This window comes from Platalea leucorodia (assembly GCF_965183815.1).
Source record: "Platalea leucorodia genome assembly, chromosome: 5".
Taxonomy (NCBI): Eukaryota; Metazoa; Chordata; class Aves; order Pelecaniformes; family Threskiornithidae; genus Platalea; species Platalea leucorodia.
In genome coordinates, this window is record NC_138827.1 from 76425147 (window position 1) to 76451598 (window position 26452).

Below are 26452 nucleotides of genomic sequence, written 5' to 3' on the forward strand. Positions count from 1 at the left end.
ACTAACTTGTTATTTCTTCTTCTGTTTGTAAAGGAGTACCACCCAAAATTGAAGCTCTCCCATCCGATATCAGCATTGACGAAGGAAAAGTTCTCACACTATCTTGTGCCTTTTCGGGTGAACCTGCTCCTGAAATAACATGGTACTGCAGAGGGAGAAAAATTACCAGTCAGGACCAGCAAGGCAGATTCCACATTGAAACCAGTGAAGATCTAACCACCTTGATCATCATGGATGTCCAGAAGAACGACGGTGGACTTTATACCCTGAATTTAGGAAATGAATTTGGTACCGATTCTGCCACTGTGAATATTAATATTCGATCAATTTAGAGAGCTTATTCTGTATTATTTACACTTGTCTTTTTACAAGTGATTCATATATGGACTGAAATATCTGATCTGTAAATATAAAAAAAAAAAAATATTTTTGTACCTACCTGAATGAGACAAAGTCCAGAGCTATACATTATGACTTATAGTCATTATTGACCTAAGAATTTTAAACAATTTTTTCACTGACATGTACATACTGTATATAGCCGAAGTTAACGGTTATGAAGTTTTGTACCATTTATTTTATGACATTTTGAAATGTAACTTTTGGAACTAACAGTTGGTAGGAGAAAGTTTCCTAGCAAACGACTACCCTGCTCAACATTTAACTAATTTTTGCGCCTCAACTCATTGTTGATGTCTAAGAATGCCTCAACAGGTAGAGAGGCTCCCTGTTGAAGATTACCTAAGAGATGATACTGTGCATAGTATTTCATACATGCACAAATATTTACGTTGAATCAGAAATGTAAGGCATTGGTGATGTTTGCAGTTACCCTCCTGTAAGCATTGCTTTAATGTTTTACATTGTATCTGATTATGTCATAATTTCCATACCTGACTGACAATTTTTGGACAAAGTGCAAGCGGCCAGCACTTTGTTCACCCACTGTCTGTGTGCTGTTTCTGACATATTGACTGCCTGAATAGCTTTAAAAAAGTAACATCACCTGGCCATCCCCTTAATCAACGAAGCTATTTAGGTACTCAAGTGCAGCAGCAGTACTCCCTCTTGGAGGTTCGTAGGGTGCAGTGATTGAGTTTGTGTAGTAGTAGTAGACATCCAGTAGTCACTTCCGGGCAACTAAGCAATGAACCACAGTTTGAAAACAAACTGTTGTTACAACATCAAATACCGCCCTGCACTTCAATTTGCTTTAGTTCTCCTAATGTAGTAATAAATCTTGTTAGCTGTTGAACCTCCTTGAGATAGAATTGTTAATTTGAAATAAAGCATGCTTTCTGCACCATAAAAACTATGACTCCTTGTTATTTATTTATTATGCTCTATTTTTGCAGTTCCTGTACTACACTACAGAAAAAGAGTTGCTGAAAGAAAAGACTAGGCAGAAATGCAATTCTCCAATGTAAACCAGGTAGCTAACTGTTGAAAATCCAGCTGTCTATGAGAAACAAACAACCTGGCCACCAGAAAGTCAGCCTTAAAAAAAAAAAAAAAAAAGAATAAAAATTTTCTTCATAGGTTCTTCATTGACAAAGGATAAATTCTAGCACATACCTAAGCATTACGCTGGTCTTATTATCCCTCTGTTAAGTGAATTTCCAGGCCTTCCACTACACCCTATATGGATAAATTGCTAATCTCTCTTCTTTATAGCTGGTCTCTGCTGAAAGTGGCTAAAAAACTGCCTCCAGAAAACCTGGCTATTGCCTCCTTTTTTTGGCAGCTGCAACTAGTAGAGACTAGTTGACGCTAATTGCCTGGACCTACAAGTTCTCACCTCCCATGGGTGATTAAGGGCCTATGTCCCATCAGTCCTTCATTTCTCAAGTCAGCTGACATATCTGTAGGAGCAAAGCCTGTCTTTACATTCCTGGGAGGGAAGCACAAATCCCATGCAGGCAGGTCACAATTTTGGTTATCTATGGGAAAAGAGTATCAAGGTCAAAGGAGCAACTCTGCTTCTTAGAATTCACTCTGGTCAGTAGAAAAAGCTTGAGAGCAAATACACTCACAGCAATGCAACACTGCTTCAGGGGCTGTAAAATTCTCTTAAGTGGAGCAGGAGCATTAGTTAGCAACACTATGCATCACTATGACTCCCAGCATACTACTACTACTACAAAAAGCTTCGTCAGAAAGTAGTAAAGTTCGTCAGAAGTAGTAAAGTAGGTAGTATGTTTAAAAACCTATTCCAAAAAGACTCACTATAGAAGCAGACTTTTTTTTTTTTTTTTAATTCCTATAAACTATCAACCACTATCTATCCAAATGATGCAGGAAAGCTAATAAATGGAGATGAAACAAGGACTAAGGTAAAAATAAGGATTTCAGAAGAGCTCAGTATTGGGTCAGGACAAGATCTGGACTTTTTCAGGTGATGGAACCAGGGACGTTTAGAAACAATCATAAAGATGAGAGTTTAAGAGTGCATCATATTTCCTCCTTAGGGAGGAAAGTAAAAAAGAATAATAAAAATGAGGTTAAAAAGGCCATTATTTTAATCTTTAAAGCATTCAAAGAAAAAACCCCCAAAACTCAAGAAAGCTTCTCATTCTAATTTCATTAAACGTTTAAAAAACCCCAACAAACTCAATACAAGACACAAAAATACACAGGTACAGTCTTGTTTAACCAACAACTAACTCGTGTACACAGGCATGTAATAAAATTAAAACTAAAAATGCACTAGTCAGTCATCTCAGCAGGAAGTAATAGTGACAGACAGCATCTGCAGATTTAAGCATGGACTCTTCCACAAATGCTACTGGAAACTCAGTCTTCCATGGCCTCTACTGAGTCTTGATATATTTACTTGATCAAGAGGAAAGCACACTGGTGGTGTAGTGTAAGCAAGGTCATTCTGCCTGTCAGTACTGTGCAGAGCTGGGCCAGAGAGGTAGAATCATAGAATTGTTAAGGTTGGAAAAAACCCTTGAGATCATAGACCTTAAGGTCTGGTGGTCCTTTTCCGCCAGGCAGCTCTCCAGCCACTCCTCCCCCAGCCTGTAGCGTTGCATGGGGTTGTTGTGACCAAAGTGCAGGACCCGGCACTTAGCCTTGTCGAATCTCATACAGCTGGCCCCGGCCCAACAATCCAGCCTGTCCAGGTCCCTCTGCCGGGCCTTCCTAAAGCAAGCACACCTAACTTCAAGCAGATGAGTCACTCACACGCCTAAAAATAGGATTTAAAGTACTTACAGGCTTTGCTGAAGCACAGCTTTAATAGATAACTTTACGTGGCAACCTGCTGAGCCAGTGTTTTTTCACACCACTGCTAGGCAAACGCTAACTGAATGACACTGATGAAGTCACAACCTAAAGCTTCGATATTCAGTTTCACAGAACACATCACTAAACAGTAACATTTTTCGAGACAATAGATTAAGCAGTCTCTGGATAAAAAATAAATATAAAATATGAAATGTTCATTGCTAATTATTTGTTTGTTATATTCAGGTCAAATACTGGGATTTTTAACTGTTTAAAGAGACATTTGGTCTCTTTAAAGATAAAATCTATTGCGCTATAGGACCAAGTTCAGAAAAGTATCCTGCCACTGGTATGTGTGTGAAGGCATTTGGATTTCATGTTTCCTGGGTCCCGATGCATAAGGAAAAACTTTTCAGCAAAGCTCCATGAGCTGTTGTATAAATTCTACTACAGGGCTATACATTCTCTGGTAACATTTTGCATTTGCAAGCCTGAGAAAAATAACTGTGATGGTAGATAGCCATAATAACACTAAGAGATTCATTTCACTGCTATCAGGCAAAAAACCCTGGTCTTAACATTGCATTTCAATTTTTACCATCATCTCCAGTTTCAATGACATTTCCCTTCAAGGGGAGAAAATTATATGAACAGAACACAAAAAACTCACATCTCTGATAAAATATTAAAACTAAATCTTCTCTACTTGTTTTTATTTCCTTCCCCCTTTTTGAAGATGATAATGTTCTAGAGCTTGGATTTTAAAAAAAAAAAAAAAAACAAACATCAGAATACTTAATGTCTATTAAAAAACCCAAACCATAACACAGTCAAAAATAAATCATTCGGTCATTCCCACACTGGAACATGCCATAGTACTAACAGAAGTGGAACAAAGGAGAAAGGATGACAGAGAAAATAAGGTACTCTGACATGTCAGAAAACAACAGCCAGTGTGTAGAAAAATAAGTCAGACCCTTGTAAGGTAATTATGACCTGCTTCTGCCACTGTAACCCAAACTTTGTGGAAAATGCCTAGGCAGCCTACAGAGTGTACTGAGGAAGGGAAGATACAGAAGTAGGCAAAGCAATATTTATCACAAGAGAACATGAAATACAGGGAAGAGGAGGAGAAACTCTTAAATCCTGTCCCTCGACAGGATTTAAAGTATTACCTTTACTACCCACAATTCACAGTTTTGGAGATGCCTGTTTACCCTTCCTTTTGAAAAAGCTGAAGGAGAAGTAGGCCTGTCTTTTTTTTTTTTTTTTTTTTTTAAAAAAAGCACATCCATAAGATACAGTTGTGCTCTCATCTCTAGCCTTCTCTCCCATATATATGTTGGTTAGAACAGTCAGGATATGGCTGTGGGAGTACCTATGTACATTGGTGCATGAATAGTGTCGTGGTTTAACCCCAGCCAGCAACTAAGCACCACGCAGCCGCTCGCTCACTCCCCCCCAGTGGGATGGGGGAGAGAATCAGAAGGGTAAAAGGGAGAAAACTCGTGGGTTGAGATAAGAACAGTTTAATAATTGAAGTAAAATAAATTAGAACAGTTAAATAGGCAAAGCAAAAACCGTGCACGCAAACAAAGCAAAGCAAGGAATTCATTCACTGCTTCCCATCGGCAGGCAGGTGTTCAGCCATCTCCAGGAAAGCAGGGCTCCATCACGCGTAATGGTTACTTGGGAAGACAAACGCCATCATGCCCAAATGTCCCCCTCCTTCCTTCTTCTTCCCCCAGCTTATATATACTGAGCATGACGTCATATGGTATGGAATAGCCCTTTGGCCAGTCTGGGTCAGCACTCCCCCTGGCTGTGCCCCCTCCCAGCTTCTTGTGCCCCCGGCAGAGCAGGGGAAGCTGAAAAGTCCTTGACCAGTGTGAGCGCCACTTAGCACCTATTTAGAGACAGCTTAGCACTACTTAGCAAGAACCAAAGCATCAGTGTATCATCGACATTGTTCTCATCCTAAACCCAAAACACAGCCCCATACCGGCTACCAAGACGAAAATTAACTCTATCCCAGCTGAAACCTAGCCATGATAATAGTGTCCTACCATGACAGAGGCGGCAGCACCAGACACCAGAGCTGGGAAACAGTCTGACTACTTTCTTACGGAACTCACTTGCCAAACAACATTCTGAATTGTTTATCCAGACTTAATAAATATCAAAATGCTAAGTAAATTAAATTCCTAGATGACACCTTCTAATCACTACTGTACTTACACAGTGGGAAGAGCTGAGGTAAAGTGTTTCATTACTCTGTCTTCTACTAAGCTTGTTCATGTTAGTGTGTTAGACATCCTTCTCAAAACAGTGAGGCACTGGTCTCCCTGCCGTATGGGCAGAGGAATGCCTAGTTTCCAAATCTTAGTTTACTGCTGAAGTTAGCTGCTAAGGGGCCAAGTCCTTCCAAGACAGTGGCCGTTCTAAGGATGTACATGCACAGTTACAGTCACATGGGGAGCTTTGCAAGTGAAACACAAATCTATGTGGTCCTCTGGTCTTCAGTGTTCAACAGCAGAGATTTTCAGGATGGCAGCTATGGATTTGGGCACCCAGGTTCTACATAAATCCCGTTTAAGCAGTAACATTCTCTTCTAGATCTGGATCTGACACTCAGGTTCAGCCCTCAAAGTAGTCAGTAAAGAAACGCTCATAACAGGCAGGTTTCACGTTAACTCTTTTAAAGCAGGATAATGAGGAACATCTGAAAAAAATAGTTAGCTTTCAGACACAGACATTTCCTTCATTCAAGTATTATATCCTTTTAAAAAGTTATTAACTTACACCAGCAGGAACAACAGCTACACTTCAATACTTAAACTGATGGTGGCATAACAAGCAAAAGTCAAGTTTATAGTTTGTGAAAATAACCTTAACACAAATAGCTGTGATTTCAATTTTTAAATAAATTAAGTACTTTTTTTTTTATTCAGAAGCAACCTCTGAAGTATTCCTATCCCAAAGATTGCTTTCTCTGGGGAAAAAAAATTTAAAGTCAAGCGGTCTTACTGTACACTAAGTGGAAAGAAATACAAACATTAATTTTCAGAAGTTTAAACCCCTTGAACGTTGTAATCTCAGTATTCACAAATCTCCAAATCATTGAGTGCCTGATCATTAATTCTTTATAGTACAAGCTGGTAAGCCATTTAAGCACATTCCATTTCTAATTATCCGATGTCAGAGACTTCAGAGATATAACTCAGTAACTATGTTATCACTTTTCACCTAAATATATGCAGTATGCTTATATTCTTTAAATGATAAATACTATTTAAAAAATTGGTTTCAGATTGATCTCTTCAGAAGCAATTGAGATCAAAACTAGAAGTACTAATTACACATTCTGTGTTGAAGTTCAGCTCCCATTCTCCACCAGAAAGAATGATACAATTAGGCATTCCTGATAAGCTCTTCCCTAAACTTGGAAATGAAAATGTAAGAGCATCCAGATTTTTTTTTAGTCTTACTGCACATGGATCATTGTGATTCAGCCAGCTAAGTATCATTTTCAGAAATGACTTCTTCGCGCCAGATGCCAGAAGTATGATGGCATATCATCTTCACTGATTTCATTGAAATACATTTTAGGATTTTTGCCACAGTGTTTGGCCCAGGTATATATAAAAAGGCTGATTTAACTTTAGCAGGAACATGTTACATATATACAAAGCCATCGTTCCAGCTTTAGTGACATGGAGAAACCCAAAACAGTGCTGAAGTAATTACATGCAAATTTTGTGCTTGAATCGAATCATTACAACTTTTGTCTAAACAACCCTATCTGTGGCAGTATTTAAAATTATTTACTACTACATGCACTGATCAGTCTCAGAGATTTTTTGCACAATATAGAGTCCAAATTATGTTCTCTGTAGTAGCTGAAAGCCAGAAAAAGATATTTGTTACCGTGACATGTACTTAATACTGTACAAGCTGGCAGAAACTTCAGTGAAATTTCAAAAAGCAGCTCTAAGACAGCATATGACTCAAGACAACACTCTCACTGCAACATGTAGTTTACTTCTCTGAACATCTTTTTTAATACTTACTTTTACAATTGTCATAAGTGTCATACAGAATACATTAAAGCAACCCTTCAGAAAAAAATAATGTACAACCATGTGTGTGGCTGATATGCATATGCAAATGCTAGTTGCATGAAAACTCACAGAACCAAGCACAAATGACAGCTCTGAGCTGGTATCCACAAATAACTTCACTTGTACGAGCCATTCCATTCCATTTGACCCTGACATAATGGTTTATAAACTGCTATTTTATATATGGGCAACAGCTCATATGTTTTTCCTCAATGTTTGGACCTATTTTGATTCAGATAAATCAACATTCCAGAAATTTATAAACAAAAGCTTCCATTCCATTCCATTCCCATCTGTCCTTTCCAGCCTGCTTCAAAACCACCAAATTATTAATATACAAAAAAGGAAGACTAGTTAAACCAAATTAAAGATTTGATTATAAAAACCAGATTTTGGTATGTGCTTGAGTGCAAAAAACCCTGTACATTTATTAAACAATTGTGTAAATCAAAAACAGTAAATGGCTTGCTTAAAGTGCTCTACAGCTAAGACTTTATACACCAAGTTTATCTCTAAATGAATACCCCAAAAATCCCCAAAAGCTTACAGTGCTAACACTAACAACCTTATGGACCAAGGTCCTAGTAGGCACTGTTATACTACATTACTCCCTAATTATTAAGAGAGTCAGACTCCAATCTCACTTACAGTTAATGCAAATTTACACTGATGCAACTGAGAGCAGATCCATCTCCTGGTGTATACCATCCTCAAATGATATAAAGAAGTCACAAAAACAGAAGCTCCCTTTTGTATAAATATGTCATAAATAAAATATGTATAGATACAAATATTCATTACAACACCAGCTTAATGGTCTAATATTTCAGCTCTTGCTTCTATAATACTTGCTAAAAACACATCTTAAGTGAGTAGAGTAAATCTTAACAGTGCTGCATTAGCTACTTGTGATGCTATACACCCCAGAAACAATTTATGCACATTTTGAAGCCATTAGTAGATATTTAGAAGTGAAAGTAGGTAGAAATTTTTGATGCAAAAAAGAATAAATAAATAAAAATTATTAAATATCCAATGTCTGGTACAAATGCTTCATATTAAGTTATTTTTATACATTTGTTTAGAAAAATACACTAAATATTTCTACTTTCATTGGCTAAAAATAAGGACCGGATTATGTATATCCTTATGTTCTTAAAGAAGGCAATGTCAATTACCATCAAGCTGATAGAGTAGACCCATTAGTACCCATTCCCACACCCCTTACACAGGCAAAAAAGCCACTGCAGGGCTAATCACAGCTCCTGGTGGATGACCTGGTACAAATGACCAAGAGGCCCATGGCACAAGTTGCATTTCCTCAAAAAAAAAAAAAAAAAAGAAACCTTTTTGCTGAAGTTTATAACCTGCAGGTTTACTAATGTATCGGTCAGACCTTCACACTTTTTAAAAAGAGCTACATATACAAATGTGAATGCTTATCTGTTAAGCCATCATTTGTTCCAAAAAATGCACATTCAAACTGTGAAATATTAGGAAAATACTCTTGCAAATAAACTATACAAAGATAAAATACACTTCAAAGATAGTTTTTATGTTATTCTATAAAGTGCAGAGAAATCCTTCTAAAAAGGGAAATGACTACTTCCTATAACAACAGTGTAATTACAGCAGCCTTTGCATAGCATTATTTATAGAAAATTGAATACTTTCAGTTTCTTCAAGAAGAAAAGGATGAAAGAGTCTCTTCCAGTTCAGATCTCTCCTTTGATACTGATCTATTTTCTTCAGGAATGGTTGATGATACCAGATCTCCATTGACAACACTTCTAGAACAGTGAGCAGATCCTACGAAGATATCAGTAAGTATTTAATTTTCAAGTACAAAAAACCTCATCCAATCTATCAGTTATTCTATTTGCTAACTATTTCCTATACATAAGCAATCAGTAGCATAATTACTCTGGACTTTTCCTGAACGATTTCAATCAGTATCATGCCCAAGGATGATGGATATGAAGAATGTTCAGACAGTGTAAATCAAGTAATTTTTTTTTCCTTTTTGTTTTTTTGGGGGGCTTTTTCTTTTGGTGGGTTTTTTGTTTCTGTTTGGGGGGGGGCAGGAGGGTTTTGTTTTGGGGTTTTTTTTGGTTGTTGTTTTGTTTTGTTTTCCCCACAATTTTTACATTATGAAGGACAGTAATCTGTGAGGTGCAGACATATTCTGTATGAAGAACACATGAACTTTTTTTTTGTTTTTAAAGAACTGATGCATCAATAAGCATTTAATTAAAACATTTTCTATTATTAAAATGAAATGGATGACTCACTTGAGTCATCCAAGTTGAGTATTGCTAGGCTACCTGACAGGAAAGAGAAAGAACTAAGATAACTGGAAGGTAGAGGGAGCTTCTAACACAGTAAAAGAAAACAAAAAAACAGAGAAACTGAGCTAGAAACTAGAACTACTTAGTAAGAAACCAAAAAAGCCTGGTATTAGCAGAAACACACAAGACAAAGACTCTTCTCAGCAGTCCTGAAAAGAGTCAGATTGGGTAACCAACACCAGAAGGTCCACATGGTAACAACAAAAGACTTGTGTTATAAGACGCTAGACTGATGTGCACCCGCATTAGCAATGAGACACAGAATAGGATCTAAACTAAGTTTATTAACTTGGGATACATGCTGGCATACCCTGTGCTGGTAGCAGATGAGTGAGGTGAAAGAGGTGGTCACCCTGCAACGCGTGAGCATCAGAGAACCAAGGAAATGGTGCGGAGATGCAAACACTTGCTTCATGATAGAATGTAAAGCATTAGTACCTCTTTGTGCTCATGTGGGCTTTCAGCAAGGCATAGGCCTCAGGTTTTTTCAATCCAAGTGAGGCACCAGGCACTCCAAAAGGAAGCAAGACTAAACCAGAACTAGTCAAGAAGAACTAGTCAAAGTTTCCCTGAGAGGAGTTAGGATGGAGTCAAAATGACAGCAAGATTCAAAAGGAAAAGTCACAGAAGAACTGGCTACTAACTCAGTAGGCCCATCTGATCAAGAGGGAATAATATTCTGATCATGACAACGTTTCATAATTTTTGGGTTGCTTTTATTTATTATTGGCAAGGCTGCACTCTTTCAGAACAGTGCCATTCTCTACAAAAGGCAAGCAGCCACCGAAATGAACAATCTTTCCACAATGCACGGGGTGGAAACGACCCCCTGCCACTCACAGGGGTCACAGAAACGAGAATTTGTTTTGTGACAACAAGCAGGTGGCAAACAACAGTATTTCGCACCACCTACCAGAACATCATTCATGTAAGATTCTATTAGTACAAACAACACTTTTCTGGTTATGTCTCTATTTTATCTTGCCAGTTGTCTCACTGATTTCAATACAACTACTCCAGCTGGAAGATCCTTTTCAAGATGGATGAAAGCCAGCAAAAGTCAGCCACATAACAAACTACACAGGTGCTTTGATTTATAATATCAGAATCTTACAACCAAAACTTTGCGTAACTAAGAAAACTTTTTTCCTTGTGCTGATATCAGCACTAGAACAGCTGCTGTAAACAGGGTAATAAATTGTACAGAAATATACAAAAGAAAACCATCCCTCTTCCAAACTTACTCTGAGAATCTTCAAAGGGAGTATCACTGTAAGATTCTGTATCCGAGTATGTTCTTCTGCGCCGCTGTGAAAATCGGTGAAGGGATGAAATTGGTTCTTTTACAGAGTGATTATTCCTACAAAAGAAATGAGATCTATTAGTAAGCAAAATCTGTAACAACCCACACAAACTTAATATACTTTTAATTTAAAATAATTTTGGTGCTTAGATTAAACTGTTAGTATCAGCGTTTTTCACTACACTAAACTAAAAATGGCACAGTCAACAGAACATTCTTAATTTTCAAAATTATAAAGCCTGAAAATGGAAATAAAAATGTAATATAATCTTTGCATGCAGAAGAAAATAATGCAAGAACCTGAAATACTGGCCCAAAAAGAATGTTAGTGTTTCAAGCTCTGTGTCCAATTTCATGCACTTGTCAGAATAAGTCACTTGCATAAAGTTTCTAGCATGGAGAAATGTTTATAGTGTATTAAGAGACAGCAGCTGCATTATTTGCTGCCAACACTGATAATCTGCACCCTTAGTTTTCAAAATTAGATCAATTTATGCCGTTCAATTCCCCCTTCCCCCCAGTAGACAATTCTTCTCACATTTTGATTTTAATGCTAGCAGGTTCGGGGAGGTTTTCCGAGACATAAGAAAAAAGCTTAATGAAATAGAAAATTACCTTTCTGAATAGCAAGGACCAGGGTGGCTAATGGAACGCTTCATCTAGGGGGAAAAAAAACAAACAAAACAAAAAACAAACAACAAACCACACCAAAAATGTCACAAGCTACTTATAAGTACAGTATGCACACCTACATTAATTTTTACTTTATTTACAGTCTCTACAAAGAGGGAGGGCTTTTTTTTTTTTAATTAAAAGCAACGATTCTTAGTTAAAAATCTGATTTAACTATATGAAAACAGATGGATTGCCATCAATATTAAAAATTTTAAAGCATTCACACAGGAAATAGTTTATTACAAAAAATACTACCTAGTTTCTATGGAATTCATTCTCTCTTGCTCCAAAGTTACTCATAGAGCCATTTGTTAATTGCTATGATGGACAGAAATATCAAGACATTTTTCCTCTACCAAATGCCCACTTAAATTCCCCATTACACAATAAAGCCAAACACTGCCTCTTGATTCCTTGTGGTTCTTCTGATATCACTGCCAAATCTCTATGCATATCAAAGGACGTTATTAATTTAAATCAATAATGATCAGCTTTGTAAGTAAACTGATTGAAGATAAAGAGACAAGAGATCCAAGTGCAAAGAATGGGATTCCCACAACAAAATCCCACAATACAGCTCATCTTGGAATCTATACATATGATCAAGAAGACATTTAAGATGATTCCACATACACTGTCCTTCTAAGGGAAATAATCAGTAGTGAAGAGTTATACAAGTAATATCTTTACCATTATTTACCTTTTTGTTAAATAAGGGCATGTTAGATTAATACAAATATTTTCAATTATATACACTGAAAGATATGCTATCTTGCTGAAGTGCTTCAAGCCACAAGGCACTTATCTGTTTAAACAGGAGGCAAGGTTATAAAATTTAAGATCAGTGTACAGTTAGCATTCTAAAAAACAAAGAAACAGTTGAACTGAGGAAAAGTTAAACCTCATTCATTCACAGATACCTCATCACAGGGTCTTCACACGTATATAAATTACTTTGATTGTGTAAAGGCCAGCAAACAAAGACTGGGAATGGAAAATTAGTCATTTATATTTAGGACTGGTACTGATCATAACAGAGTCAAGATTTCAACTGTTGACATCATAGCACGTAGCAATTGCATAGTCTTCTGCCGTTCTTCCCCCCATCCAACCAACAACACAACACTTAGAAAAAATAGTATTTCAAAATGTCTAAACCATTTGGACAGGTGATGGCGACACAGGAGAAACTAAGGGATCAGGGTGAGGCAGCTGGAACATTTCTGGCTTAAACTTGGCATTAGCGATCTTCACACATTCTTCAAGTGTTGTGATAAATGTATTACATGTGGCACTAAGCAAGGAAGAGGCTTCATTCATGTTCTGAAAATAAATGAAAGCCCAAGCATAAGCAAGAAAAAAAAAAAAAAAAGAAAAGATGCAAGTACAACTCTCCCCCACCACCCCCACCACCACTCACACACACACACAAATTTTCCTCCTTACCATTACGAACTTCCATTTCCCATTTTATTTAAGAAAATGTACACCTTCCAATGAGGTTTATTTAAGCAAACAAACGTGACAGCATTGTAATTTCTTTCTGACATCTGAATTTCTTTAGGGTATCAGCCAACAATGCTGTAACGTTTTTACTACAAAGCTTGTCTCAGAGTGACTAACTAGTATCAGAAGATCATTCAGTGAAACAAATGAATTGCAGCACAACATGCAAACAGCTTTATCGCTCCAGTGCGAAGAGCCTGCAGGTCAGTTTCACCTTGCTGTCAACAGACAACAATTTGTTGTGTTGTGACTAAGCCTCAACCCCTTGCTTTGCCCTAAATGGAGAACAATGTTGTCCACACACTGCTCAAGAGTGTAAAGAATGAAGCCATTCATAATTTCCACTACTAAGTTTCATTCAAAAGCAGAAACACTAGAACAATTTTACTTGCACATATTCAGAGAGACTAACCTACACTGCAGGTTTCCAATACCTGTAACACTAGCTTTCACTGATAACAAAATGGAATACCCTCATACACAAGGAAGTAACGAATGGACAAACAAGATCGTTTCAACTACTCTGCCCATAACAGAGATGCAAAACAAGACAAATTATTGGATAACTCCTATGGCAGCTCTTCTGGCCTTTTAACCAAATGACTCAATAACATAATTCCTTCCTAATGCGTGTTACAATTACAGTTAAATCATCCAGGTACTTTATGCACATATAATCACTGTTAGTATTACATACACACAAGCACTCAAAAATTGACCTTAGGTTAAATCTCCCAACAATAGAAACTTGAGGTGTATTATATAATTAGGTTCTCCAATGGCATTCTAGAAATTCTGTACCTCAATGCTGGGAGGAGAGCGAGTCTCATCATGTTGAACAAATTCTTGTATTGTATGAACTTGCTGCATTAAAAGATCACAGTAGAGACGAAGTTCGGACATTTTGGTTTTAAGAGATTCATTGGTCTCACTTATTTCTATAAAAAATAAAGGAAATATCAATTTATTGCATACAATGTATGTACACATTTTAATTTTTAAGCACTTTTCATTTAAATTTAAATATTAATTTAAAACTTCACTTAAACTTTCACTTAAGTTTGAGGAAAACCGGATTCTGCAATGAGTCAAGAACTTCACTCGAGGCAGAAAATAGTTTGTCTGTTTGGATAACTGATGCTAATTTAATTATCATTAAGAAAGAGGCACATTACTAGGAAAGATAAAGTTGAAGTCTTTCTTAACTGCAATGTAACGTAGAAAAAAATTAGTGGATGAAATTTACTCCCACCAGAGTGGCTGGAAATGGTTACATTAAGTAATCCAAGAAAAATTATGAAAAAATAGTAACTATAAAAAACCAAAACAGTGGAAATTAAATGGCTTCACAAGAGCTACAAACAGTATGTTTGTTCTTTTCTTGTAATGACAATAAGTTGCTAGTATTTCAGCTTCTTAAGATAGAAGAGGTCAACGGAGGTGACCTCTAATTGAAACATCAAGGAGGAATTTACCATCTAGATGACTAGAAATAATTACGATTTATAAACAATAACTTTCTACCACAATATTTGCACTATCATTATCTGTAAACAAGCATTTGAAAAAGCGGTAAGATTGTATAAGCTCTAGGTAACACACATACCTTTTTCTTTTTTAGTTCTGGTATCTGCTAAACAGGCTTTTGCACTCCCTAGTGCTACAAGCCACCTTTGCCTTTCGGCTGCATTAACTGCTTTCATATAGAAATGCTGTTCCCCTGGGATGATTAGCTCCATTCTTGTGTTGTCTGTTGTATGAACTTATGATAGAGGAGAAAAAAAACAATTTGGAAAGAAAAAAACAACCTCAACTCAGTAACAATTATTTATTAAATACTGATTAAAGAACTTTAAAATGTTTATTACAATCCCATAGTAATACAGTAAGTCACAGTATACCACTGCTAAATAACAAAAAGCCCAAGGCTGCTCAACCCTTCTCCCCGGCGTGCCTTCAAGTCAACAGGTAGGAACACAAGACACCGACCAGTGGCCAGACTCAAGTACAATGGCGTTCCCTTTCTGCATTAAGAATATGCTGTGTATGAACCTATAATAACTGTTGTATTCCAAACCTGGTCTAAACATGACAAACTGAGGAGTTTCGTTGCAAGGGCAAGTACTTACGGAGGAATAGGCTAAAAACTGAAATAATCTCCCTTCTAGACGAAATCTGGCTTCAGGTCTCAGAGTCCTAGAACCAAGAACTGAGGTGGACTTTGTTTACGATCTATTATATTCAATACTACATCTTTAACTGAATAGTCTGATGAGTTTCATGTTATCAACCACAGTTCCTCCAGACCCACTCCCCACTAGCCACGGATGCAGGAGACTGCACCAAATCTAGACCTCAACCATTATCTTTCCTTCACCAAAAGAACAAAATGACAAGCAAAATGAACAATTAGAATGGCCAAAAAATGGGATCTTCCACTTTACATCACTGATTTCATCTACACCAAGGAAACAGTAACAAAAGGAGTTACCACATGAAAAGTACTTGGTGGCCCATGTGAAATAAGAAGTCCCCCTTTTTAATATACAAGTACCCACATCACAAGCCCACTCATCTGCAGGTATCTGGAAAGAGGTCAAGAGTTGAAAGTAACAGAGAGTTAGACAATGCCTTGCTATTAGCCAAGGAGGTTGACCTACAGCTTGGAATACACTAAAGGCTAAACTCACAGTCTGACACAAACAGTTCACTTACTAACTGTAATACATCCATCACCTATGCACGTGGGCAGCTGCTAACAGTAACTAAAGTAAAAATGACTCAGGAAAACAAAAGACTAAATATCTCCGGTTTATAAGAATCTCCCCTCTTGGGTCACTGGTGCCGCTCTTCTGAAAAACCTAACATTTATGGATCAGTCTCTTACCCCTGGTCATAAGAGGGATAAGCAGTAGAACTAAATAACTAGCCAAGGTAACTCCAAGCATAAGCCACATGCACACAACTATTTAAAACAAAAAGGAATACGTGGTGGGTTCTAAATCTCAAAATGGAGCTCTGTCAAAAACATTTTTCTTTGTCACCGTTTCGTAATTCACATTCATTACTATTTGTGAACTATGAAGCAGTCATATTGGACTACAGATAAACAAAAATAGAGGGGGAAAAACTTGTGATGCAAAATGTGTGTTGGGTGATCTTTTCTATTTCCCTAGCAGCTAAAACTTCCCCAAGCAGAACTATTAACTCTTACCTTTTATTTCACACACAGACATCTTTATACTTCCTTTGCTGCCTTTGCAAACATCATCCTGTGAATCATAGTATGACAATATCCCATTGTCTAAAACAAACCACCGAGGCTGCCAACCTAGCGAGATCAAAAACATGAAACGGAAAGTTTAGTCTAATTACTAAATTGCAAATCAAATTCAGCTCTTTGGCTGTTAAAACTTTTCTAAAAAATGCAAACATTAAATTATTCATGTAACACACCAGGAAGTAAACAATCTGTGCAGTCTGAAGACCAGAGCTGCTCTATAACCAAACCAGTATTATATGGATATTTCACTCTCATTCTTTTAGGATGCAAGACCGGCAGTATTTCAGTTTTCATTATATTCCATTCTAGAGCAAAATTAAATTTTAATTTAGCCACCAAGGAATCCTATTTTGAAGGTTGATAAATTACATACCTCTGAAGAACCATTCTCATTCAAGTACGCTTTTCAGTTAGACTTTCCTAAGATCGTAGGATCTTACTTGTAAGACACAAATAAATTGACTGATGTCACAAACTGCTATGCTATGGTCTCCTCTGCCTACTGTATTTCAGTGAAAAATTCTGTATTTCACACAATTATTGACACACCATTTTCTCTGAAAGTAGCCCAGCTCCATCACCCAACGACAATTTAGCGTCAGGCACTGGGTGGGGAACTGAGACATGGCTTATACTCCTAGGTCCATTTGTGAGGACAGCATACACCAGCTCCTCTACTAAGGTTTTCACCACCTTTGCATTAGCAAAATTATATAATGATCTCTGACATCACTACATCTACAAAACAGAGCAGTTTATGCATAGACACAAATATCTGTGAGAACTCCATGCAGCATTACACCACATAGTAAATTATTGTCATAGGCCCTCTTGGATTAAAGTATATTAGCATTCCTTTTTTTTTTTTTCCTTTTTCTTTTTTTTAACAGCTATTTCATATAACTCAACCCTCATTGGAATAGGTGCCCTAATTTCTAATAATACTAAATGCAAACCATTTACCCTAGTAAATCACCTTTGTTTCTAAAAACAAGATAGAACTAAAATATTCCATAGAGCATAACAATTACACTGGCCCATTACAGTCTGGATCAGCTGTACAATAGGAGCAGATTATCCCTCTATTTTACAACTCGACACCAAACTTTAACTTCCTGCTTGGCTTAGGGTTTGGAACGGCAATAACTGTGTGGCCAAGAACTTAACGTATTTGGCGATATGATGGTGTGGTCCATGGCGCTTACCAATTGCCATTCCAACAGAGCAAGCTGCAGCCACCCAGCAGCAGTGTACTGTAACACAGGAGGCTTAATCAGGTACCAGACTCTTGAAAAACAGCTAAAGGCTTCATACGACTTACACTAAGTCACTACAAGTCTTAACACTAAGTCAAGAAGCATAAGACCAGGCCCCATTACATCATGTCACAATTCCATGATAAGCAAATAATAACATGTAACTATTTCTTTTAATTTATTAGCTATAATGGTAAGCATCTGTGTCTTTCAAAATGCAGAGTGGTAACTAATAAGCAGATCCACACTCAGATATAAAAACAGAATGAAAAAAAAAGTACAAACATTGAGGGATACCAACTCCCACAGGAAATACTTCAAATTGTATGTGTACATTACCACTTATACTCAAAGAATATGCAGACAGACATGAAATGACTCTAGTGAAGACTCTGTCCTGTAAAAGGCAGCTCAGAAATGCACCAGTGTTTTCTTTCCTGCTACACTGTGTTGCAAAACATTGACTCTGTGTTGCCCTTATCTCCTAAGTGCATGCACAGGTGGTAAGTCAATGCCTGTCTCAACAGTCCGATTCTGATAAAAAGGGACCCTACATGGATGATTATTCCAGCCTCACATTATGCTGGTACTGGACAAAACAGAAGCAAAGGATTTGAAAGACTCTAAGTGCCTCACAGAAGCAAGCTAAAGAACAAAAACACCTCTTCTGATTTGAAATTGGGCAAACGGAGTATCCTATGTTTGACAAAAATATTTAACAGGTTTGTACTTCACAAATTCTTAGATGCACACATATTATTTGAGGGGAGAAAAAATAAAGCTGTATTTCTAGTTTGCTTTTAATGAAGGAGGAAGCTAAATATTTTCCACAATGCTTCAGCAACAATAACAAACTCCTTTGCTGCTTGGCTTCTACCATTAATGACAACAAGTACTACAGCCTATTTCTGGCTATAAAAATAGATAGTAGAGTAACAAGAAGGTTGGTACTAACATTTAAAAATTTCACTAATATGATTAGACTTTTTTTTTTTTTTTTTTTAAATTTGCTGCCCTCCTATATTCTGGCAATTGTAGGGAATTCCTGACACACTGTAATTTTGAAATGCAAGAGGAGCAGATGCTCTCAGTTGGCCAGCACCCACGGAAGGAACGGTTCTGCAGTTTGCTATTTTAGAGAGCTACTGACTTTTAGCAGAAGTTAGCTGCATGCTGATATAAGAATCTACTGTGTGTACAGCATTCACAGTTATTGTTGAATATTTACTTATTAAATAACAGACTTCAAATGGGAAGTTTATTTCAAACACCACAAGGGCTCATTAGCTGTGACCTTTTACCTTTTGCTACAGTAACATTTTTGGTCACATAAGTGAAAGTGACAATTTCCATTTTATTTCGAAAAGACACTTGTACTCATTATTTCTTTCATAACCAGAACTTTTCCTACATGTGTCTTCTCTACATATATTGTGAAGAAGTGACAAAAATATCTTATCAAATATCTGTTTCATTGCAGTACAACTGTTCTCTTTCACCACAAGGCCAGTATACGTGGACACATATTTACTCCGAAAAACGCAAGACTATACCCTGTACAGTTCAATTCGCAGCAAGTGCGCGCGATTCTTGCAATGTGGCCCATGTAAAACAGAATTGAGTTTCACCCCACTCCACATTCAGAACCTGAATGTGCTGAAGCAGAACAGCACAGGTGCAGTGCCAAAGAAGATATTGCCAAAGCAGTCAAACACGAGGCTTGATTAAGCACAGTATATGATCCAACACCAATCTGCTCTGGAGGGACAATTAGTCCTCTTACAGCGTCAGAAGAGAAATCTGTTTCACCTTGACAGTACTGTCTACCCATTGCTATCTCCAGAGGGAGGTGGTATCGCTATTACAACAGAGTATGAGGCAAACAAACCAGAGCTTTGATGGCAAACGCAGGCATTTGGTGAACTTTTGTCTGCAGCACTTCTAAAAAACACACGCTGTGAATACTTCACCCAGAACTAAAGTTTTTTATCTGTTTTACAGGTTAGGATACAGGAGCACAGATTCAAGAAAATTACCATCCAAAAGCAAATTAAAAGAGAATTCAGACTTTCACATTTAGCACTGAAGATTTAAAGACGTAATCTTAATGATTCCCCAGCTGCAAGCGAGGATACCCTGCAAGTTTGTATGCCGCAAATTAAAGCTATTGCTGAGAGGAGAGGGGAAAACCCCATAGCCGGGCCGTCAGACGGCGTTTCCCTGCAGCTTGACCTGTTCCGAGTCCCCGAGTAACTCGGCCAGGCGCGGCCCAGGTCTCGCGAGGTACCTGGCCTCCCAGTCCCCCGTGGAAGACCGGGGGGCCGGCCACATCTTGGCTGTGAGGCTGCCGGGGCCGCAGGGCCGGGAGCGGGGCGCGGAGGGGCTCGGCCGGCGGAGCGGCCTGCCGCCCCCCCCCGCCACACACACGGAAGCGCGCGGGGAGCGCCGCCCCCCGCCCAGCCCCCGGGGCCGGCTCCCAGCGGCCCGCCGCGACAGCCGCCTCCGGGGCGCCGGCAGCCTCCGCCGCCCCCGGCGCGACGCGCGGCAGCTCCCCAGCGGCTTGGCTCCGAACACGAACGGCGAACGGTTTCTCAGCCAGCCCGTTAAAAACTGCTCCCGGCCGCCCGCGGGACGCCGGCACCCCCCTGACGCAGCAGCGGCGCCTCACGGACGAGGGCAAGCGGCCCCCGCGCCGCAGGCCCCGGCCTCCCCAGCACCGAGGGTCGCCCCCCAGGCCCCGGCCCCCGCCGCCTACCCGCCAGGTAGTTGGTCCACTTGTACAGGACCCCCTCCATCGCTCAGAGCCCGACGCCGGGCCGCATCCTCCTGCGCCGCCGCGGGGAAAGGGCGGCCGCCGCCGCCGCGGGGATGGGCGCTCACCTCCCGTCCCCGCCGCTACTGCTCCCTGCGCGCGCGGAGGCGGAGCCGCTCAGCTCAGGCGCGGCGGCAGCGGCGGCCCGCGGCGGCCCCGGCGGCGCCACCCGCCCCGCGGGGCGCTCCGCATCTCCCATGCGCGCCCGGCCGCGCTCCCCGGCCCCGCCCCCCCGGCACCCGCGGCCCCCCGGCCCCGGGGGTGTTTCCTGACGTCCCTTTCACTTCCTGAGCGGCGGGGTCGGCCCGAAGAACCGCCCGCCCCGCGGCTGCCTGGGCCCGGCCCGTCGCCGCGTCTCCCGCCCCGTCCCCGCCCCCGCCCGCCCCTCGGCCCAGCGGGGACAGTGCCACGCCGGCGGTCTCCTCGAAGCGACATGGGCCGCGGGCTGACCCTGCTCCTCCTGCCGCTGGCCCTGCTGGCGGCCCCGGCGCAGGCCGAAGGCGGCACGGCGGCGGCGCTGGCGGAGGAGGTTAAAATAGAGGTGCTGCACCTCCCGGAGGTCTGCAGCCCGAAGAGCAAGAAGGGGGATCTGCTGAACGCGCACTACGACGGTTTCCTGGCCGGCGACGGATCCAAGTTTTACTGCAGGTGGGCCCCCAGGGCACCGGGTAGGGTGGAAGGGAAGGCGGGCCCGAGCCCGGCGGTGTACGTGGCACAACCTGCCCGCCCCCAGGAGCAGCGGGTCCCGCTTAGCCGGCTGAGCGGGCCCGCCATGCCCCCTCAGCTGGGTAAGCGGGACCCGCTGCTCTCCCAGCGTGGGCACAGCTTGGGGTCAATGCTGACCACGTTAGCATTAGTAATTTTCCCCCCATCTCAGCCTTTATTTTTCCAAAACCAAGTGTTGAAGGATGTAGGATTTACCTAGGGTCAAGAGGGACCAGCGCTGAGATAAGCTGGAAACCAAAGCTGGGCTTGAGACTGGTGGCTGTCACCAGCAAAGCGGACAGACTGGGAGGGTCGCTGAGAGCTTGTAGCCCACACCTCCCATGGAGAACCCCTTGGGCAGGGTGAAAGAAAACCCGCCATGTTATCACCTGCCATGCTCTGTGCTGTAACCTGTGCAGAAGAACTCAAGTTTGGAGGAGGAGCTCCTGGTAGGGACACAAACTGACTGTTTTAGACAGAAACTTGAATATAGCATGCACTTCTACATAGTTAGCATTGCGCAGGGCAACTGCATTACGCTAGTGGTTTGCAGTCTTTATGCCCCTTCCCTGTCTCTCCTTCCATCCTCAATTTGTGCTGCCTTCCTCTTTGCCCCAGTTGTTAGCATTTAGGCTTTTGCTTTTTCGCTTTGTCCCATCCATCTGTCTTCAGGCTGTTTCAGCTTGGTTTAGCTTGCTTTGCACAGAAACCGTTGTGCAAAAGCTTTATTTTCACAGTGCCTTGCTTTTAATGGTGGTGCATCCTGCTAGTGAGGCAGGACTCACCTGTGCAAAACTGTGGAGGGGAGTCTTTCCTTCCCTTCAGGTACCCAGCTTATTCCTTACCCATATTTGGACAGATCAGACAGTAGCCTAGTTTATTACAAAATCTTGATTCATTCCCCTGACTTGTATCATTTAAGAAAAAATCAGTATACGATAATTCTACATTTAACAGTACCATTTTTCTTGCATTTTTTTGCCTGTTGACTGATGTTGGCACGTATAGTGGTGCCCTCTGACTTTTGAGCTACGTGCTGCTCAGTCGCCATTCAGTGTAGCTCCCATACTGGGGATACCTCATATGACCAGAAGCTGGCTCAAGCACTGAATATCTAAACTGAACAGAGCGGTGGGTGAGCACACAGTACTATAGCCAAGATTGCTAGGTTCCCCCAACACACCCCTGCATGCTCCGTCCCATCCCATCCTACAGCGATGTGAAATGCTGAAGACATTTTTGCTTCCTAGCAGTGAAGTGGTCTCAGTGCTCCTCTTCTCACAGGCTTTCTGCACTGGCACCTTGTTTCTGGCATGCAGTGTGTATGATCAGGAAGATTGGATGTTTTTGTAATAAGTTTGGTTTTTTACTTTTTTTTATTTCAAAAGGAGGTTGCCCCTTACACATCTCAAGATTTGACCTTTAATAACTGTAGCAGAAAAACAGTGTTAATACTTTGTATTCTTGCACTGTAAATATTCTTATGTTCTAATGATCTACTGTGCATATTTACTGACTGCTAACTTAAAGCTATTTTTATATAAAAAAAGCGTAAAATACTAAATTCACTGTTATCCACTCACAATTCTTTTTAATAGTCGGACGCAAAATGAAGGTCATCCAAAATGGTTCGTTCTGGGTGTTGGACAGGTCATAAAAGGGTTAGATATTGCTATGATGAATATGTGTCCTGGAGAAAAACGGAAAGTGATCATTCCGCCATCATTAGCATACGGACAGCAAGGATACGGTAAAAAAGAAGTTTTAATACTAAACTTTGTCTTTCCTCTGTTTTCTTGTCCTTTCAAATGTACAGTATTGTAAATGACTGTAAGAATTGGTGCTCCATTATTTTTGGAGGCACTGCAGGTGATGACTGCAGCTGTGCAGCCTAATCCTGCTCATTCCTATGCAGTTTAAGTAGTCCTCATCATAGACCCACACCCAGGCCTTGCAGTTTGCATTAGAATTCAGCACATGGCACCCCATGTGTTTTTCCAAGTATTGCCATAATACGAAAAATTGACAGCAAAAGAAAAATCTTCATGATTCATATCAGCATTTTTTGTCTTAATCTATTATATGCTACTCATGTTTAGTTCCTATTAGTTGGCTCCTACCTGCTTAGCCTTTTAATGACATTCTGCATCTTCTGAGCAAAATGGAATGTAATCCAGTGCATGCCACAGAATTAATCTAAGTAGAAATAATTTGTTTAAAATACTGCTTACATTCTGGATAGTTAATGGACGATATCATCACATTACATAATAATTGCAACAGTACAATGCATGAAATCTGATTTGAATTTATGATGCTAAAGTGTGCAGTCTACTTAAAAAAAAAAAAAATATCCAGTCAAAGTTTTATGCAGTGTTTTAGCACTCTTAATTGTAGATAACTTAAATTCAGCTCTGACTCTGAAAAGGTAGCTCCTGCTCCGTAATAATTGTTTGGTAGTGATATTATGTCAGAATTCCATGCACCAGTTTTGTTTTTCATACAGTTCCATTGTAGCCAGTGATGTTTACTAGGAATAAATTTTTCCCCTTGAGCATAATGTTTAATAAGTAAGTCTCATAACAACAAGTAAAAACACCGACACAAATAAAAGTATGTTCTTTACCTCTAATACTAGTGTTAACTGTTTGTTCTAGGTAGCACTTCAAGAAAGTATTATTTTCCTACAGCATACCTGTCCTCTGTGTCAGCATATTCCTGCATGCTGGGGAAGATGCCTGCCTAATCTTGAATTAGAAAAGATGCATGTGGCTTTCTAAATCTTTACATATCTTTCCTTTGTTGGTATGTATATTTGTAAACTACCGGCACTGAATTCTAGTATTGTATCTTTCTTTCCAAAGTAGTACATAAACCACGATTTATATTCCGATATATTTAAAACTTCTGCATTTTTAAAGCTTGTAAGGTTAAAATCTTTTGAACTCTGAAACCTGTCATTTTTACTATAGATACTTTAGATGAGTAGTGTGAGTAATAGTTTTGTGCGCCTTCTGTCAGTAAACAGAGTAGATTCTTTAGTTTTTCTTCAGTTTATGAAGGACGGGCACAAGCTCAATATTCTGTCAAAATTCCGAGGTTACGATGTCATGTTCACTGGCTTTGGCTATGAATAGAAGCACCTTGCATGTTTATATTTTAATTTTACACTGCATGATTTCTTGATGCTTTTTTGGCACTACTTTTAGACCTCATTAGTTTGTTACTGTCTCTCTTCAGTTCCCTTTTTTTGCCAGATGCATGATAGGTTGACCTCTGTTGATAGGCAGTGGTGTTTTTACATCAGATATCAGAAAATGCTTTGACACAGGAATAATGAAGTCTAACATGTTTTTTTTCTTCAGAGACCAGACAAAATATTCCAGTAGTTTGGGGTTTGGTTTTTTTTTTTTTTTTGTGAATCAGATGACTTGCATCCCATTGCTTCTTTCTAATGAGATGTATATTTTTAAACACTATTTTACATCAAGTCCTTTAACCATACATATGATTCATAGTAAGTTGGTAAAACCTGATATTGCCTGCTTGTTTCTTCTAGACAGAAAATGCATATGAGCATTGGTCTCTTACTGTAATCTTTTAAATCAGATTGCAGATATTGAATAAAGGCGTATGTCTTAGAATCAGTCTCTCAATAAGCCCCATCATATGACAGTATGTGAAAGAGTGAGAACTTTAGAAATACTTGTTTTTCATCATAACACAAACCCTTCTCTTAATTTTTAGAAGTACCTGAATTGATATGAGCAATATAATTTTGTTCCAGGGAAGTATATTGTTTGCAAATCAATCTCAAAATCATTCATCTAGCACACTCTGAACGATCTCCCTGTCTAGCTGTATAATATTTAAATTCAGAGTTTAATCTGAATATTAACACGGCCTTTGTAATGAAAAATAAAGACGCTTTACATGTGAATTTATCATATGTGTGATCTCTGCTATAGTGTCTGATTTCTTAAATGTTTTTTTTACTTTTATTCGTAGCACAGGGTAAGATTCCACCCAATGCAACATTGATCTTTGAGATTGAACTTTATGCAGTAAATAAGGGACCTCGCAGTGTTGAAGCATTTAATCAAATAGACAAGGACAGTGACAAGAAACTCTCTGAACTTGAGGTAATATGATGTAACTAATCTGGAATAAATAATTTATAAAACTATAGGTATAGTTGCATCAGTGTTATCTTTACATGAGCTGCCTCTGCTGCAGTTCATCAAGTAAAGCTTCTGTATGCTTACACAAACTACACTGTGCAATGTTGAAATTTACTTTAATACATTAGTATGTCTCAGACTTGCTGGGAAACAAACTTCAGACGTGTCTGCACTGGACTCACAATAACTTACATATATACCCCAAGTGTCCTTGAAGACAGCTGTTTGAGTACTGGCATAAAAGCCACAATGGCCGGACTTTTTTCTTTTCTTCTAGATAAGCCAGTATTTGAAAGAAGAATTTGCAAGAGATGGAAAAAAACGTCATCCCTCAGTCCATGATGAAATCTTAGCTGATATATTTAAGAAGAATGATCATGATGGAGACGGTTTCATATCAGCAAAGGAGTACAATGTCTACCAGCATGATGAACTCTAAGTACTTAAAAAATCTTTGGCTGTTTTCTGTACACTGAATTTTAAATAATAATACTTTGTCACAGAATTTTTTGTATTTTTTTTTTATAGTGGCATCTTTTTATATCTCTTAAGGTGACTGTAAAAATCTTATTTTTAACATTCAACTAATAAAATGTGTTAGATATTTCAAAAGAAAGAAATAAAATTGGAAAACACCATGATCTATTATTAGTGGTTCTTCCGTCATGTCCTAATCTACCTTATTGCTCAGTAGTCTTTCTCATTGTGTAAAATACTGACGAAAATAATTTTTTCTGTCTTATCAAGCACACAAAAATGGTTCCAGTACCTGTTGACATAGTTAGAACATAACCGATGAACACTTCTCAATCCCCTGCAAAAGAAAAGGGGAAAACAGAATCCCAGGAAGATAACTGTTAAAACTCTGGAGGCTCCTAGCGTAGCTTCTTGAAGAATTGCCATTTGCAGCAAATTTAACTATAAAAGGCCTTAAAATAAATGAACACTGTTCATGGAATGTCAAGATAAAACCATAAGTGTTTTTAAAGCAACTTAAAATAACCTCTTCGCTGTAATATTAACATGAATAA

The 26452-nt window shown here is 39.4% G+C and overlaps 3 protein-coding genes across 7 annotated transcripts in view; 2 read left to right on the forward strand and 1 right to left on the reverse strand.

The window, feature by feature from the left end:
- TTN (titin) overlaps positions 1-1312 on the forward strand; it is a 241644-nt gene extending 240332 nt beyond the window's left edge. The window contains exon 304 of the mRNA XM_082311459.1: positions 34-1312. Coding sequence (XP_082167585.1) covers positions 34-332 — 299 coding nt within the window. The 3' untranslated portion in view covers positions 333-1312. The remainder of the gene's footprint in view (positions 1-33) is intronic.
- Positions 1313-7265: 5953 nt separating this feature from the next.
- On the reverse strand, positions 7266-20657 carry PLEKHA3 (pleckstrin homology domain containing A3). Of its 5 annotated transcripts, none has more exons than XM_082314433.1 (8): positions 20479-20657; positions 16399-16515; positions 14791-14934; positions 13986-14122; positions 12837-13001; positions 11619-11662; positions 10945-11060; positions 7266-9161 (listed from the first exon to the last, which is right to left on the reverse strand). In XM_082314433.1, the coding sequence occupies exons 1-8, from the start codon at positions 20516-20518 to the stop codon at positions 9034-9036; spliced, it is 891 nt and encodes a 296-aa protein (XP_082170559.1). In that variant the 5' UTR covers positions 20519-20657; the 3' UTR covers positions 7266-9033. The 5 variants fall into 5 exon arrangements, with proteins under 5 accessions (XP_082170559.1, XP_082170562.1, XP_082170558.1 ...); XM_082314436.1 differs by having other exon boundaries at positions 7266-9142; positions 14791-14946; XM_082314432.1 differs by having other exon boundaries at positions 14791-14946.
- FKBP7 (FKBP prolyl isomerase 7) lies at positions 20657-26035 on the forward strand. The gene is made up of 4 exons (XM_082314437.1): positions 20657-21183; positions 22839-22990; positions 25249-25382; positions 25699-26035. Exons 1-4 carry the CDS (start codon positions 20969-20971, stop codon positions 25858-25860), a joined length of 663 nt encoding a protein of 220 aa, XP_082170563.1. The 5' UTR covers positions 20657-20968; the 3' UTR covers positions 25861-26035.
- The last annotated feature ends 417 nt before the right edge of the window (positions 26036-26452 follow it).

Coding starts and splice junctions, on each gene's coding strand:
- FKBP7 (XM_082314437.1), top strand. CDS start 20,969: ATGGGCCGCGGGCTGACCCTGCTCCTCCTGCCGCTGGCCCTGCTGGCG. Junction 21,184..22,838: donor GGATCCAAGTTTTACTGCAG/GTGGGCCCCCAG, acceptor TCTTTTTAATAG/TCGGACGCAAAATGAAGGTC. Junction 22,991..25,248: donor ATACGGACAGCAAGGATACG/GTAAAAAAGAAG, acceptor TTTTATTCGTAG/CACAGGGTAAGATTCCACCC.
- PLEKHA3 (XM_082314436.1), bottom strand. CDS start 20,518: ATGGAGGGGGTCCTGTACAAGTGGACCAACTACCTGGCGG. Junction 13,002..13,985: donor GCTCTCCTCCCAGCATTGAG/GTACAGAATTTC, acceptor ATTTATTTTCAG/AACATGAATGAAGCCTCTTC. Junction 11,663..12,836: donor CGCCATCACCTGTCCAAATG/GTTTAGACATTT, acceptor TTTTCCCCCTAG/ATGAAGCGTTCCATTAGCCA.